This window comes from Sander vitreus, chromosome 12 (assembly GCF_031162955.1).
Source record: "Sander vitreus isolate 19-12246 chromosome 12, sanVit1, whole genome shotgun sequence".
In the NCBI taxonomy this organism is placed as follows: domain Eukaryota; kingdom Metazoa; phylum Chordata; class Actinopteri; order Perciformes; family Percidae; genus Sander; species Sander vitreus.
In genome coordinates, this window is record NC_135866.1 from 2,061,604 (window position 1) to 2,077,434 (window position 15,831).

General features: G+C 42.1%; 1 protein-coding gene across 3 annotated transcripts in view; it reads left to right on the forward strand.

Annotated features, from left to right (window-relative positions):
- LOC144526203 (enhancer of polycomb homolog 1-like) overlaps positions 1 to 15,831 on the forward strand; it is a 46,962-nt gene that overhangs the window by 16,372 nt on the left and 14,759 nt on the right. For all 3 annotated transcript variants that reach the window (XM_078263501.1, XM_078263502.1, XM_078263500.1), the window contains 5 exons: positions 5,804 to 5,963; positions 11,089 to 11,234; positions 11,816 to 12,022; positions 14,576 to 14,724; positions 15,524 to 15,671. In XM_078263501.1, coding sequence (XP_078119627.1) covers positions 5,864 to 5,963; positions 11,089 to 11,234; positions 11,816 to 12,022; positions 14,576 to 14,724; positions 15,524 to 15,671 — 750 coding nt within the window. In that variant the 5' untranslated portion in view covers positions 5,804 to 5,863. The remainder of the gene's footprint in view (positions 1 to 5,803; positions 5,964 to 11,088; positions 11,235 to 11,815; positions 12,023 to 14,575; positions 14,725 to 15,523; positions 15,672 to 15,831) is intronic.

A 15,831-nucleotide genomic window follows, 5' to 3' on the forward strand; every position in this document is an offset into this window, starting at 1 on the left:
ATTGAGTAACATTGATCCGTGTTCTGCAGTGATAAAACGTCTTACCTGATGTAACCCAGTGAAAACTGTTTGCCGTCATTATGTTTCCGATCTTTGTTCTGGCCATCATGTGGTGCCATTAAAACAATATCCAGCTGACATGAAGCACTAGGCTGTAGAAAATGACCTATAAAAACAGCTCACATAAATGTTATAGTAGAAAATTCCATATTGATGTTATGGGGTTGCACTGTTTATTGTTCAGAAGTGGCAGTTAAATGATGATAATGTTAGACTGATCTCAGGATACAGTGCTACTTTAGAGCTGTTCTGTTAACGTAGGTTGTGAATAGGGCTGCACAATATGAGGATAATATGTGATGTTATTACTTGCGATAAACGGATATTAAAGTGTACTATTAAAGGGTTCTGCATTTCTGCTGCTTTCAGTATTCTGCTAAAATACAACAAATTGTTGAATTTAAAACTGTGTGTATGTATGTATGTGTATATATATATATATATATATATATATATATATATATATATATATATATATATATATATATATATATATATATATATATATAAAAATAAAATATACGATCAAATTCACGTTATCGAGCGATATTTAAAATGCTTCATTCCGTTCAGAGAACTCTCTATCAAAGTGTTTTTTTTCTTCCCCAAAGCTCCGTAAACCTCTCTCTGATCACGTGCCTCCATGAGCCAATCAGAGTGGTTCCCTCCACCGCGCAGTTTAGTTTGGATGTAGACAGTCTCAGAGGACAGAGTAACGTGAGGAAAATTCCACAACAGATAGCAGTCGGTCATAAGTCGTCACGAGGTTTACCAGTAAACGCAACATTTAGTCCCATCTGTGTTGTTTTTCAGCCAACAGCAGTGACCAGTGGTAGTTTGAGTCTTTAGCATATAGCTTTAGCGGCAGACTGTTGTACGTCCCGCTGTTGTAATCCTCTACAGTGAAATATATGCAATACTGTATAATGTAATACATTGGCAACTACAAGTTTCATAATTCACACTGAGCCACATGGACAGCATAGCCTTCTATATGGGTGTAGTAGTACGTTTCCCTCTTTCTGCTTATTTGCACTGCTGTGCTGTTGGCTTGGCGTTAGGGTTGTTTTGTAGGATTTATTTAAACTGAGCAGACCAAAATTTGTCCACCGTTGGATACCTCTGTATTGGCATCAATGTGATGAGGCACCTTGATCTTTCAAGCTTCACACTACACTACTTGCTGTCTTGTAATTGTGAGTCTTGAAGTCATTGTGGTTTTCACACTACATGACTGAGCAGTGACAGGGGGCCGCACACTACAAGATCTTTCACCAGGAACTATCCCCGATCAGCATGTCTAGTGTCCAAAAATGGACATCCGCCACAAGCACGCCCAAGTTGTTGGTGGTGTCTGCTCGCTGTCTTCTGCACTCATGTGCTGCATGAAAGTCCACATACACAGTGGCACAAACGGTGACGCGCACACACACACCATGCATGCTGTATATGAGATTGCGATACATACATTAGCGCTTGCAGCATAGCCATTAAACTGTTGCTTTACATGTGAATAAGAAGCAGCAAATGACTGCAGTAAGCAGGGGTATTTATCGGCTCCAGCCCCGATGGGCAGTGATGAAAACCGGACACCCGGTTGGACATGGCCATTTTTCGGTGCGGTGCTGGGACGCGCGTCTCTTCCATTACCTCGGGCCAGAAATTGCGCCCAGGCTGCGCTCGAACATCGACTTAGTCGGCACAGAGTTTGAAAGGGAGCCTGAATAAGTAACGGATACAAAAAGAAGTAACCGCCCTAACAGTCACTGGCCTCCACGTTGCTTTCCACTGATACACTACGGGTGTGTCTCTTTTGAGGAATAGCAGAGCCAGTACGTTGTGTGTGTGTGTGTGCGCACAGAGTGATCGGTTTGAGCAGAGTTTGTGGTACCGTTCATCAGAGTTTGCAGTTTTGTTCATTGTATCAGGAAAAGACGCCTGTTTTCCGGTGCGTTAGTGACGTGGAACGTGACACTCCAGGGGAAACAAAACTACAGGCATACTCGTCTACTGGCAATGGGAAAGGAGTCTATTGGCTATTTTTTAGCCGGTTTACCCATGTTTAAAAGAAATTCAATTTCATACTACTGTCCCTCCTGATGAAGCTTGTCAAAAGGGTTGGGTATCATTTGGGTTTTTTCCGATACCGGTGCTAAAATGATACTTTTAAAACGGTGCCTGAACCGATACACCGTCTGTGTTGTTCTTCCGACAGCGGCAGCAGCACACTGCTTAACGTCCTCTCCAGTGAAATATAGACACCCTTTACACCGTTTTAACTGTCAGCATTTTAAGCGTGTTTAATCCAGCTGCTAGCTAACGGTAGGCTAACGTTACCTGCTGTCAAGTGAAGTGTTAACTAGCGTCACGTGCAGCGACGCTTCTGTTGCGTCTAACGTCTGTTTCAGAGCGCAACGCAGACATTTAATTGGCACCAAAATGAGGCACCGAAATCCGCGTTGCTATTCGGTCAGGTAGATACCGGTCGTTTAGGCACCGGTGCCGTATTACCACCGATTTTGGTACCCAACCTTACTTGTCAGCTAATGTAGTATATCCTCCTACAAGGATATGCATTACACAACAGTGACTATGCCGTAACTAGGGCTGGGTATCGTTCAAAGAGTTTCGATACCGTTTTTGGTAAAAAAATTTATAAAATCCTTTTCTAACAAAAATAAAATGACATTACAATTTGTTTTCCTCCAGCTCCTTTACATTTATGTGATGCACACTGTAGTCAAGCCTCTCAAAATACAACACACACTGAGCCCTGTCTCTGTGTGTAAAAATAGTTTTTCCTGCAGGCCTCTATGATGCTTAGACAGCCATCACCAACTTATAGATCTTGGTAGAAGCATGCTGCATGCTTATTGGCTCATTGACGCTAATGAGATTTACGCCTTAGGTATTGTAATTTGGTATTGAATGACGGGGCATTTTTCAATACTCTAATTCAGTGGTTGCCTAAAAAGTATCAAAGTTCGGTACCCAGCCCTAGCCCTAACTGGTTGTTTTGTAGTAGGCAAAGTAATTTGCTCTCAATGAGAACTGTGTCACACTCGGTTAATTTTAGCACACACACTTGCTTTTTGACTCATTCACTCACTCTGTCTATCCTCCCTAGGCACAGATATTCTCTCCCTGCCCCCTCTTTTTACCCCTGTGACTCTGACGGCCGCTGGGAAATTACACACCACCTCCCCAGAGAGCTGCTGTGCTTGCGCGGCCGTCAACATGCTGCCTTGTTGACAGCCTGCCTTTCAGTGGCTCAGCCCCCAGCTCTGGACCAAAGCCTCTACTACTACCGCTGCCTTGGGACTGTTGAGACGAGCAGCCCACCAGCAAACCAGTTGGTCAGCCGTCCAGCCTTTCTCCCTTCCTGCCGGTTAATTACCCCTCAATAGACTTGGCAGTGGCAGGCTCTTGTCACAGTTTTGGCAAGTAGATAAGGCCAACTGACAAAAATGGTGTTAGGTTGTCCTCGGTTGGTTGGAAGGTTCAGATTAGTCTCCGTCCAGTTTATATTTCATTCTAGGCCCAATTGGTATTCTCCTGTGATCATAAGAATTACAGGTGTATCCACATATTTAAATGAAGAGCTTCATAAATGCATATATTTAGAGTTAAACACAAAAACCGAAAGATTCAATATTCCAAACTCCTGTCTGGCAGTGTAGCTTGAGCATGAAACATTTTTAATATGGTTCTGTTTCACCTGGCAGTCCTGTTTGTTCCTGTACAGGATGTTTTTTTGTACATTATGTGGTCTTGATGACAAATGTTACCCAATGTGTAACTGGATAATGGACCATTTCCTCCCACAACTCTTTGCAGGTGTACATTTGGCTTACATGAGTCATGAGCGTGCCCCCCTCCCCCAGCATGAGCAAGTTTATCAAGCTTGATATCCTGTTTAAGTTGAGAAATGTTTTGCCGCAATTTGGCACCAAAGACCGGTTTGAACAGTTTCTGGGATTAGTTTGTTGCCGCCCTTTGTGAAGATTTTGCTTTTAAAGGACCAACCGCTTTGGTCCAGTATTTACGGAACTGGTTATTGTAGATATTGTGACAACAAAGTTAAATGTCATCGGGGTTTTTGTTTACTTTCACTGCATTACAGTTGAAATGGGAACAGGTTCCAGATGACGACTGCCAGTGTTTCTGGTAGAGGAAAATATCACCTACTGCCCGTCTACACGATCAATTTGGAAGAAAACCCTACCAGCTGACTTTATCACCCTATCTGCTTGGAATGGGAGTCCCAAACAAACATCTGGTGTCAGACCCCACTCAACAGGCCACTGGGACCAATCTCCCAAGGAGACTGTGGTAAACCCTTAACCCGTTCAGGCCACAGCACCTGTTGGGCCAGTGTCCACAGGTGGGGCAGCAGCCCAAGCCCACTGAGAAAACTATTAGAGATGTCACGATCAGCTTTTTTGACGCTCAGCAGTCAATCTTTGATTTTCTTCTCATGTTTAACGATGTCTCCAGGATATAACAGGCTGTAAACGTGGTTTCCTGGTGGAATCATGGAGAATTGGAGTAATCTGCTTCTGTCAAAATGGGGGACTAAGTAAATAGGGGTGGAGGGGAAAAAATCAATACAGCATAGTATTGTGATATTTTCCGTGGCAATACTGTATCGATACATAGACGCCAAGTATCGATCTCTTATGTGTTATATGTATTATATGTGTTGGTCAGTTCGTCTGCTTGACAATCCCATTGTGCAGCAATAAAATTAAAGTGAGATGAACAAACAGAGAAATGTATCTTTTTAGATAAAACAGATGTTGACAGTTTCCTTTTGAGGACATCATTTGAAATTAGGAGTTGGGGGGGGGAAAAAAGGCAATACATTGCAATATATCGCAACATATATATAAGGGCTGGCAAGCTACGAAACACTCTGAAAGGACACTTGTGAGTGGCCATGCGCCATCTTGGTTTAAAAGTGCTGCCGCCATCAGGCAGACTGGCAGTGTGTCTGTGGCGCAGGGCGCGTGTGATGAAAGGAGGCGATCACTACAAGTTGATGTAAATGAACGGCGTAAGGTAATCGGGTCGGAATGCTGATCCCCGATCAGTTTAAAAAATGCCAAAATCGGCTCTGGGATTGGGACATCCCTAAAACAATGGAACATCATTGAAGCTTGCCCTCTCCAGACTAAAAGGAGGATTAGATAGCCTGCATACAGCAGATCAGGAGGCAACTGCTTGGCTCCAGGACTTTGCATTCGCTGAATAAATAAACTGGCTGATTTACTGCTGTGTGGCGTTTAGCTGACTAGTGACGTCCAATCATATCTATGCAGGTCTACAGCATAGCCCCATTCATCCCGGATTTCTAAGGCTGATATCAATATTTGGGAGATTGAAAGGTTGGATAATGATATATCGACCGATTGGTGATTTCTGTAAATGAGCAACTTTGATCCCCGTTTTAAATTATTTTAACCACAGACCTACTAACTATTAACTCAATATTTTACAGTTGAAAAATAAGCTTGTTAGTGAGCTTTGGTGACCAGCTATGTAATGACAATAAAAAAACAACCTTTGGCATTTCTGTACTGCAATTTGTCATTGATTGTTAAAGAGCTCCCTAAAAGAGCAGGGCCTTTTCCAACTGGATAACCCTTTTGTGTGTATGGGATTTAAGCCCAGAGTTTGTATATAATCTCTGGTCCCTCCCCAGTGGTCCAGGTCTCTCACCTCCGTCCTTTTGTGTCTGCAGGAACACCATCTCCAGCGGGCCATCTCAGCGCAGCAGGTGTATGGCGAGAAGCGAGACAACATGGTCATCCCGGTCCCAGAGGCAGAGAGCAACATCACCTACTACGAATCCCTCTACCCTGGGGAGTTCAAGATGCCAAAGCAGCTAATTCACATACAGCGTAAGTGGGCTTTTCTAATGGCAAATCTGTGATGCTGCAATCAGGGAAAATTAGTTTGATGTAGCAGATTAAGGACCTCTGTTGTTTCATTACTGTTTCCTTAGATTATTTTGAATGCATTAAATGGCACTTTGGGGGCCGTTGGTCAATATTATGAGTGGCAATGAGTAGAAAATTCTGCATTAGTGTACTTTTTTATTTGTAAACATCACCTATACCTGTATGATTTCAGTAGAGTAACTTTTGAGTATAAAGAGTTTTCCACAGAAGTCTTATAACTGAAAGACAAAGTTGGCATTGAAAGTGAAACAGCTGATCAAGATGTTTCCTGGCTGTATAAAGTTGGCTAAATTGAAGGTTTTATAAAATGGCAAGTCCATTTAGTGACTCACAACCCCACATGTAGTAAAGGGGTCTGTTTCTAGTCGCGCTTTGCCAGACCCTCCTCCAAAGCGCGCTGAAGCAGTCTGGCTTCACCCCACAGCATTCAGGGATGGAGGAAAGCGTGCTCTGGTTTAATGGCATTTTTTTAAACCAATCAGAATCGTCATGGGCGGCGCTAAACTCCGCACAGAGCTGCTGAGAGAGAGAGAGATCGCGCGCGCGAGAGAGAGAGAGAACTCAGATTGGACTGGACAGATAGTCTAGCTAGCTGTCTGGATTTACCCTGCAGAGATCTGAGGAGCAGTTAACCATAGTCCTCACAAATCCACTGGAGTTTAAAATTCCAACACAAAGAAAGCAGAAGGAAACAGAAAAGACATGCATCCGGTGGAATTTCCTGCAGCACTGGAGCAATCCCGGAAGTGGATCGCGAAGGATATGGACTAGTTGTTTCAGACAGCTATTGGTCCATTTGATGGCACCAGGCATGTGTTTTTATGATCTTTTACTGAGTTGTCACGTTTGTCAAAGTAAATGAGTTTGTGAGATTGCCCGGTTCAGTAATCAAAGACAATTAGTTTGCTAGATTGCTTAGTTCAGTAACCATGTCTGTGTCACAAGTGGTTGCCATGGTGGTTTCTCAGAAGGAAAGCAATTTGCTGTACCCTACACAAACAGTTATCAGTTGAAAGCTGAAATGACAAATATTTTGTCTGTCAAATTGCTGTCGGGCTAATTTCCAGGTTTCTGCAGAGGTCTAGACGGTCTGAAAGAGAATTCATTGTTGGTCATTTCCAGGTCATGAAAGTTTAGTGTTTGCTTCAAAACATCGAAAATAAATGAACAAATCTGTCACATTTACTGTCATTTTGCAAGGTGACAGTTAAGAAATGAGTCTGCACAAAAATATTGGGATTTAAAATGGGGAGAACTCTTCAATGTGATGTAATTGGCCTGGTCACAGAGCTTGCTGTTTTTAGTTTGGTCAATAACCATATATCCTTTGCTCTCTGATTGTAAATACAGTAGCTGTGCATGTCTGATTGAAGCTAGTTTGATTTGGGTAGATGATGCCGTGTTCCTGCTGTGAGTTTTGTGAGAAAATAAGCTGGCTTGAATTGGCCTGACGTTGATTGACATGTATGTCTCACCGCCAGTCACTGAGGACTTAAAAAGCTAAAGCACAATGAGTGGAATGCTTTTACATTTTTATCTTCTGAGTCAGAAATATGCTCACACTCGAGCCCATTAGGAAAGGGCAGAGAGTCCGATTTTATTTTTTTGCTTCAACTAAAATTATACTGATGTATCTTTGACCTGCAGAAATATTCAGTGTGCATCATTAAGCTTTCATATAATGGTGACTCCATTAAGTTATCTGAAGGTGTCGGGTCAGGGTGAGGGGTTGGATGTGACTGAACGTACTATACTCCACACAACAAAACGGATACTCTATCGTTCTGTCCCTATGCTTTCAGTCGTCTGGAAGGGCAAATCTGGTGTAATTCTGCCTGATCATGATCTAGTGTGTCCCTAACCTCATGGTCCAACAGATGCTGGGTGGGCTTTAGGCCTGTAACAATTATTACATAATTGTCTTGTCAAATTTTTTTTATGTAATAGCCATTTAACTGCATTTATTTGCTAACATTAGCTAAGCTCCTAAGACTGCTAATGGTAATTGTTTATTTTGTTTAGGCATGCCAAATTTGTAATTATTGGACGGGCTGTTGAGCTAAAGCTATGCTAGTGGCAGCTGTCACTTGTTGCCATAGCAACTCCAAACATCCTGGGCTGTAGCTGCTCCAAGCCAGAGAAACTGAACTTGCCCGAAATCGGCCTGACCCACCTGCTGATTTAAATAACCATCACCACCCTTCACCTTTCTTCCAGAGGACTGCATAGGCTGTGTACTTATCTGGGTCACATAACTGTGATGTAACCAGAAGATGTTTCCTGGAATTCATTTTCAACTTTTAATTTATCTGAAAATGTAAGCATAAATATTTTCAAATTTGACTGAAAGAGACAATTATTTTGTTAATCGCAATTATTTCGGAGACGATTAATTGTACAGCAACATTTGGAATTGTTAGAGCTCTAGTAGGCTGTAAAAGCACTTACAGTATGTATTCCAGTTCAGTGTAGGCAAGTAGTCCTGTGCAGTTTAAAGGCTCTGAACACCCACATGTGTTTTCAGTTAATCTAGCTGATTGGACCTTTCCCAGGACTGTGTGGGGGTGTCTAGACTGACTGACTGACTGACTGACTGATTGATTGACATCTTCCTGAGCCTCCTGTTAGTGTTGTTGCACCTGTTAGGGCAGGACAGATGACAGCTTTATTGGTAGAAAAGATTTGTGATGTAATAAATTCCCATCTATGCTCCGACCCACCTTCAACTTGAGCAGAGGTCTAATCAGCCAGAACAACTGAAATCACCTGTATGGCTGTTCAGAGGCTTTAATGAATGTTCTATGTTGAGCAGAAAGGAACTGCATCAGCTTTATACGAGTTTAGAGGGTAAAACTACACTGTTTTGGCTTGGGATGCTGTTTGCTGGGTGACTTGGTCAAGTTCTTTGTTGCACGTCAGTCGCTGCTGTGTGGTTTGTTTTTACATAGTCTATGATATGACTGTCGCTTTGCCATTTGAAATGCATATGTAAAGTCTTTGTTTCATTGTCTAGTAGCTGGACAGTCAATTTTCTTTTCGTACATCGGGCTGCATTTTAATCTTAAATTTGCAACAGTGCTGAAAATCTCGTCGTTAAAATACTTAAATACTCATTAAATGATGGTGAGCAGTGTTTCACATGGGTTGAGAGTTTACCTGTGGTGGCGGGAGGTGCAGGATGTGACCGCTGGGTTCACTAATCAACTACATAGTGTAGACTATGATGTGCTTTGCCAATTAAATCTGGTTGGTTTGTCAAATGTAATGGTTTAGCAAATAAAATGCCTAATTACCCAGAGCCCAGATGTTATGTCTTAACAGCTTAACCCTAAAACCATACTATCATCCATACACAAAAGTTACATGTTATTAGAAATCTTAACACTGTGTCCTCCTAACTCCTGATAAATCATATTGCACTAAGGCTACCTGAAGTGAATTGTGGTTCATTTTGTTTATATATCATTGTTTTAATCTGTGTTTTCTGGGATCCTAGTAAACCTATACGTGTCTGTATTGCACTCATTAAGATCTCATCTGAACAGATTTCTGTCATTCAAACTAGGGCTGGCAATACATTGATATTGTATCGATATATGAGACTAGATATTGTCTTAGATTTTGGATGTCGTAATATCGTGACATGAAACAAGCGTCTTTTCCTGGTTTTGAAGGCTACATTACAGTTAAGTGATGGTATTTTCTGAATTTACTAGTCTGTTATAGCTGTTCTATTTGCTTTTAACCACTTAGTCATTATATCCACATTACTGATGATTAGGGCTGCACAATTAATCGCAATCATATCGAAATCGCAATATGGACTAGTGCAATATCCAAATCGCAGGGAGGCGCAATATTTGTTAATAACAAAATCTGTGTCAAACCATTCTGAATGAAGTATTGTGGAGCTGCAGAGACGTCCCGTCCTACACATCCTATCCTACAGACTACAGAAAAAAATCTGTTTGGTACAGATCCTCACAAAAATCACACTGTAATCATTTGTTTCTTTAAATGTTAATGTTCAATGAAAATGAGAATAATGATACAAACATGATCATTCCCTCTAATATCGTGAATCATATTGCAATATCAGTCAAAAAAATCGTTATTTTCCTCATATCGTGCAGCCCTACCGATGATTATTTATCAATGATCTCATTGTGTAAATATTTTGTGAAAGCACCAATAGTCAACCCTGCAATATCTCCGCAATATCAACGTCGAGGTATTTGGTCCAAAATATCGTCTCATTTGATTTTCTCCATATCGCCCAGCTCTAGTTCAAACGACTCCAAATTGTAGTTTCAAACATAACAGCCAACTTAATTAAACGTCAGTTATTATTCAGGCTCAAGTCCATAGCTAATGGGCACAGAGACGGAGACAACGGGAACAGGCTCGGTTAGGACCGGTTAGCTCCTGTTAGCGGTTAGCTCCGGTTAACTATGAAATCGTTGTTTGGGAAAAACAACTGCTTATGTGTAGGTGGTAACCTTGCTTCTGTGATTGGCAGTGTGTTGGCGTCAAGGATGCACTGTATACATCTGTTGAAAACTTGTGAAAGTGAATTGTGAGTTTCACGGGTTTGTCAGCCACTGTAGGCTGCACACACAGATGATGCATATCCAACAACTAAAAGTTAGGCTTCATAGAAACTCTGCATTTGGTATTTCAAAGGGATTGTTCAGCAGTGACATTAAGTGAACTTGGCTAGAAAGAGGCTTGATGGTGTTTTTGAAATGCTGCATGCAGTGCTTTCAGTTTATTTATTACGAAAGTTTGACTTTTGACAGTCAGTTTGCTGTGGAGTCCAGAGTAGAGAGGTATGTAAAAAGGAGAGAGTGCGTAAACGCCAACAGAAATGTAGAAACAAGCAAGTGTGGCATTGAATTTTAAAAAGGCAACACACCGACAGGTCTGAGTTATTTTATTCATCCGTAACGTCAGAATCTTCCCCATCATCCACTGCTTAAATGCATAAACAAAAAAATAAGGTTGTAGGCCAGAGGCTCACCTGTCCATGTCTAAAGTCTGTTTCCTTTCCTGGACCTCCCTGCAGCTTTCAGCTTGGACACAGAGCAGCCCGACTACGACCTGGACTCGGAAGACGATGCGTTTGTCAACAAGCTGAAAAAGAAGATGGAGATCAGCTTCCTCCAGTTTGAGGAGATGATTGACCGGCTGGAGAAAGGCAGTGGACAGCAGGTTGGCACCATTTGTCTTTATCTGCCCCTAAAACACAACCAGCTGTAAAGAAAAACTAGGGATCAACCGATTTTAGTTTTTTTTTCTTTCAAGGCCGATAACGATTACTAGTAGTTAATGAAACCAATAGACAATATTTATATATACAAACCCCAACACAAAACTTTGTTGAAGTGCTTTAAGCAATTATTTAATAAATGAGAAACTTTCAACATAATCCCCAGTAACAGAGTCAGATAGTGTTGTGGGGGGGGGGGGCGACATGAAGTCAGACTCAGTGGTGAGTGAAACTAAAGCAGAGGGACAGACACAGAGCTGTAACAGAGCCAAAGTAGAACACTTTTTAATTCATTAACTTTATCAGGTAAATAAAACGCTGATACAGATAATCAGCAAACTGCCAAAAAAAAACAGCCTGATAATTGATAACTGATAAGTTACCAATCATTAAATGGTTGGTAACACAAATTTGAAACCATTTACGGTAAGACACCATCACCAAAAATCCCTGCATAACACCTCACCGCTGTGTAAATAACTTTTTATTTATCCAAATGTATCTCCTGTTTGTATCTTTCCAGGCGGTGAGCCTTTCGGAGGCCAAACTGCTGCTGAAGGAGGACGATGAGCTCATCAAGGAGGTCTTCGACTACTGGAGCCGCAAGAGGAAAAACAGCAGGGCCAACTGTCTGATCCCCACCGTCAAGCAGGAGAAACGGGACGGCTCCAGCACCAGTGACCCCTACGTGGCCTTCCGACGGCGCACCGAGAAGATGCAAACCAGGAAGGTCCGTAGTCCTATTGGCAGTTTGTACGTGGCTGTGATTAGGGATGTCCCGAGCACAGTATCGGATCAGAGCCGATTTTTGGCATTTTTTAACTAATGGGGATCGGCATTCACCCCGTTTACCTTACTCCGATCATGTACATCAGCTTGTCGTGATCACCTCCTTTTAATCACACACGCCATCAACAGTAGCTATCAATAACAGGCTGTGGTTAGGAAAGACTAGGATTACCATTTGTAATAAATGGACCTGTGATTAGGGATATATGATACCCCGGTCAGCTAATGTCATTCAGTTGTAAAGCAGGGATACAGTAGTGCACAGAATCTCCATGGTTACCACACATTGATTGCCTGGCGTTTAATCGCGGATCACATGAGGAGCATAGTAGATCCACGTGACTACGCAGGCGAAGTGTCGCTCCCCGTGTGAAAAGCCCTTAAGTCACCCGTTTTTACAGAAGCGTTATTACTCCAGTTCTCCACACTTCTTCCATGACTCCACCAGGCCGTTACTCCCTGGAGACATCATTAAACATGAGAAGAAAATCAAAGATTGACTATTGAGCGCAAGATGCGTCACCAAGTTTAGTTTTCGTTGTCCAGCGGGGAACTTCTTTGGTTGGGGTTGGCTGGGATCCTAAAGAGAACTGTTTTGGTGTTGAGAGAGAAGACTTAAGTTAAATGTATTAAGCTTAAGACATGTTTTAGTTAATTTGTTTACTTAGTTATTTTTGTAAACAAAACGGCGTGCAGCTCTATTATCTGAGCAAAATCCAAGTATCGGATCGAGACTCTGTGTCGGCAGATATTCAATATTTAAAAGATCAGAGGAGGGGGGGTCAAAAAAGCTGATTGGGACATCCCTAGCTGTGATCATTCATTGTTAACTTCACACCAGATCTATCCATGTGGTGTTAAATATTTTTTGTTCAAAGGTGAAATGATGGCATATCTAAATATCCTCATCTGGTTAGCTGTTGTGTAGTTGGACATGCTTCAGTGGCAATATGTCAACTGGGTTTAAAGAAAATTATGCATTCTCATACCTTGTTGCAGCAAATATTTCATCCCGTTAGACAGGCTTCATCCTCGCATGCAATCATTTTCTCACGGTGATCACATTTTACTGTCAGCCTTTTGTCTAGCTTGGCCAGATTAGCTTCCAGCTTGCAGTGTTGCAAGTGTAAACATTCCTAACCTGTGACGTTGACCGAAGAGATTCTCAATACCTGACCACGATAGGCCGATTAAAGGAGAATGCTGTCAGGCACCGCCAGCCACGTTCAATGAGCAGCATCCTGCTACACTTAGAGAGCGTATTGTGTCCGCACGTAGCTGTGTGTGAGACAGTCGGAACAGCTTTACTGATGCTGGGTCTGTCCTGAGGGAATGAATTAAAGGCACAAGTGTGAGATTTGGTCGGCCTATCAATTCTCTTTGTCCGCTCAACAAGCTGAGCTTCTCTGTGAAATCTGGAATGATGAAGGCAAACTTGTTCATTAGCTTATGGTTCATTTAGAAATAGGCTAAATTCCCTGATCAGGGATGTTTGAATACATACAACTAAATATATCAAGTCTATTGACTATGAACATACCGTGATGTACCTAAGATAAAAATCAGGTAAAAACATTCTCCCAACCCACCACAGTGACCTGATTTTTGAGCCCAGTGGATTTAGTTTAATTAGTGATGCTACAGCGCTGACTCTGATAGTTTCCTCTCAACCCTCTTGTAGAGGACGTATATGCCACCAAGTGGTCATTTGAAGAATTTAACCTTGATGTTAACTTTGATCTTAGTAATCAGTTTCCTTTTATCCAACGACTTTTCTAAATGTTTAAAGATGTTATGCATCACGGTCGCCCGGATAGCCCAGTTGGTAGAGCGCCCATATATAGAGGTTAACTCTCGACGCAGCGGCCGCAGGTTCAACTCCGACCTGTGGCCCTTTGCTGCAGGTCATTCCCCCCCCCCTCTCTCTCTCTGTCTCTCCCCTTTCATGTCTTCAGCTGTCCTATCAAAAATAAAGGCCCAAAAAATTATCTTTAAAAATGCATCAAAAATCTGCCATAGTGTGATTTTCACATTATGTACACACATGCGTGTGTAATACATTTAAACAAAGTTCATATAACTGCAGACTTTACTTCTATATTTAATAGGGGTGTGACAAGACACCCAGCTCACGTGACTGGACACGAGATTGGGTTCACGAGATCGAGACTAGATTTTAACACTATTTCACAGAAAACTACAATGAAGAAATGAGACTGGAAAAATAGTCCTTTGAACGGGCGGGGGATCTTCTATGCTAATTTCAAGGCTGCTGCTCTGCACTTGTGTACTGATATCGCGAGACACTTTTTACCTTGACGAGAAATCTTGTCCCGTTTTAATCTCGCAAGATCTCGTCACACCAACTGTGTGACATGTTTAATTTCTTGCCAGTTTTGTGTCTTAATGCCCTAATAATGTGCTGTTCATAAAGTTTACATCTTCTCATGATAGCTTATATGTTGCATTCCATTTTCTTCCTCCCAACACTCAGAACCGTAAGAATGACGAGGCGTCCTACGAGAAGATGCTGAAGCTCCGCAGGGATCTGAGCCGAGCCGTCACCATCCTGGAGATGATCAAAAGGAGGGAGAAGAGCAAGAGAGAGCTGCTGCACCTCACACTGGAGATCTTTGAGAAGAGGTGAGCCTGCCTCTGGGGCTGCACACACAATCTAGTAGTACAGAAATAAACCGTCACACAGCAGGACTGTCAGGGTGGAGACAGCATGGGGACGTTATGAAGGAAGAAGGCGGGTGACAGCTCACTGTAAAACTGAGATAAAGGAATAGTTAAAGCTACTGTTTTTCTATTTAGAGTACTGTGTTATTGGGCAACGTTTCCAAATGAATTTTCGTTGATGTAGTTTGGGGGGGGGGGGAAATACCACTTGACCAAATGAAGTGGTTTTGAAATTTGTAGACCATGTCTTCAACATTTTTAAAGCCAAGGACCCCTTAGCTGAGAAAGACGGAGCAGGGACCCCCTACTACATATGTTGTATAAAATGAAGTTGCATATTAAACTGGGCCTACAATAACATGTGGGCAGCCTAAAGCCCTTATACATGCATACATTTTTATTTAGTAAAATAATTGTTTTAGTATTAAACATTGAATTGAAAGCAAAGTGAATCCTCAGGATGAACTGTCTGAGGATGGCTACCTTAGTGACTACCTTACCTTTAGGCCAGTAAGCCTATCAACAGGTTTTCTTTCTCACAAATAGGCTGATTAATTTCCTAATAAGTTGGATTCATGTTAAGACATTTACATTTTTGAAATTAACAATGAACTTAACAATAACTTGGTGACACCCCCCTTGCAGTTACTCTGAGGTCCCGGACCCTCTGTTGATGATCTCTGGTGTAGACAGTTGATCAGTCTGAGACTCTGATTGGTGAAAAACTGTTTTGGCTAACTTTTTTTTTTTTCTTCCTCAGAAACGTCATGTCAGACTACGGTGGTGAGGTGATGGCAGAGGTGTTGGCTGAGCGGGCGCTGGTGAGGCCGCAGATCATTCCCCTGGTCCCGGTCACCAACCAGTACCGACACCAGGACCACATGGACCCCAAGGACTACAAGTCCAAGGTAAGGCTCACTGTTAGGAACAGGGTTCTACCACTGGCCTGGATCATTTTAAAGAAAAGGGTCAAGATGTTGTCCATATAAATGTCAGATTACACATTTAATACACTGCCAGTTAGGGCTGCACAATATATTGTTTTGTTTTTTTATCGTCATGGCAATA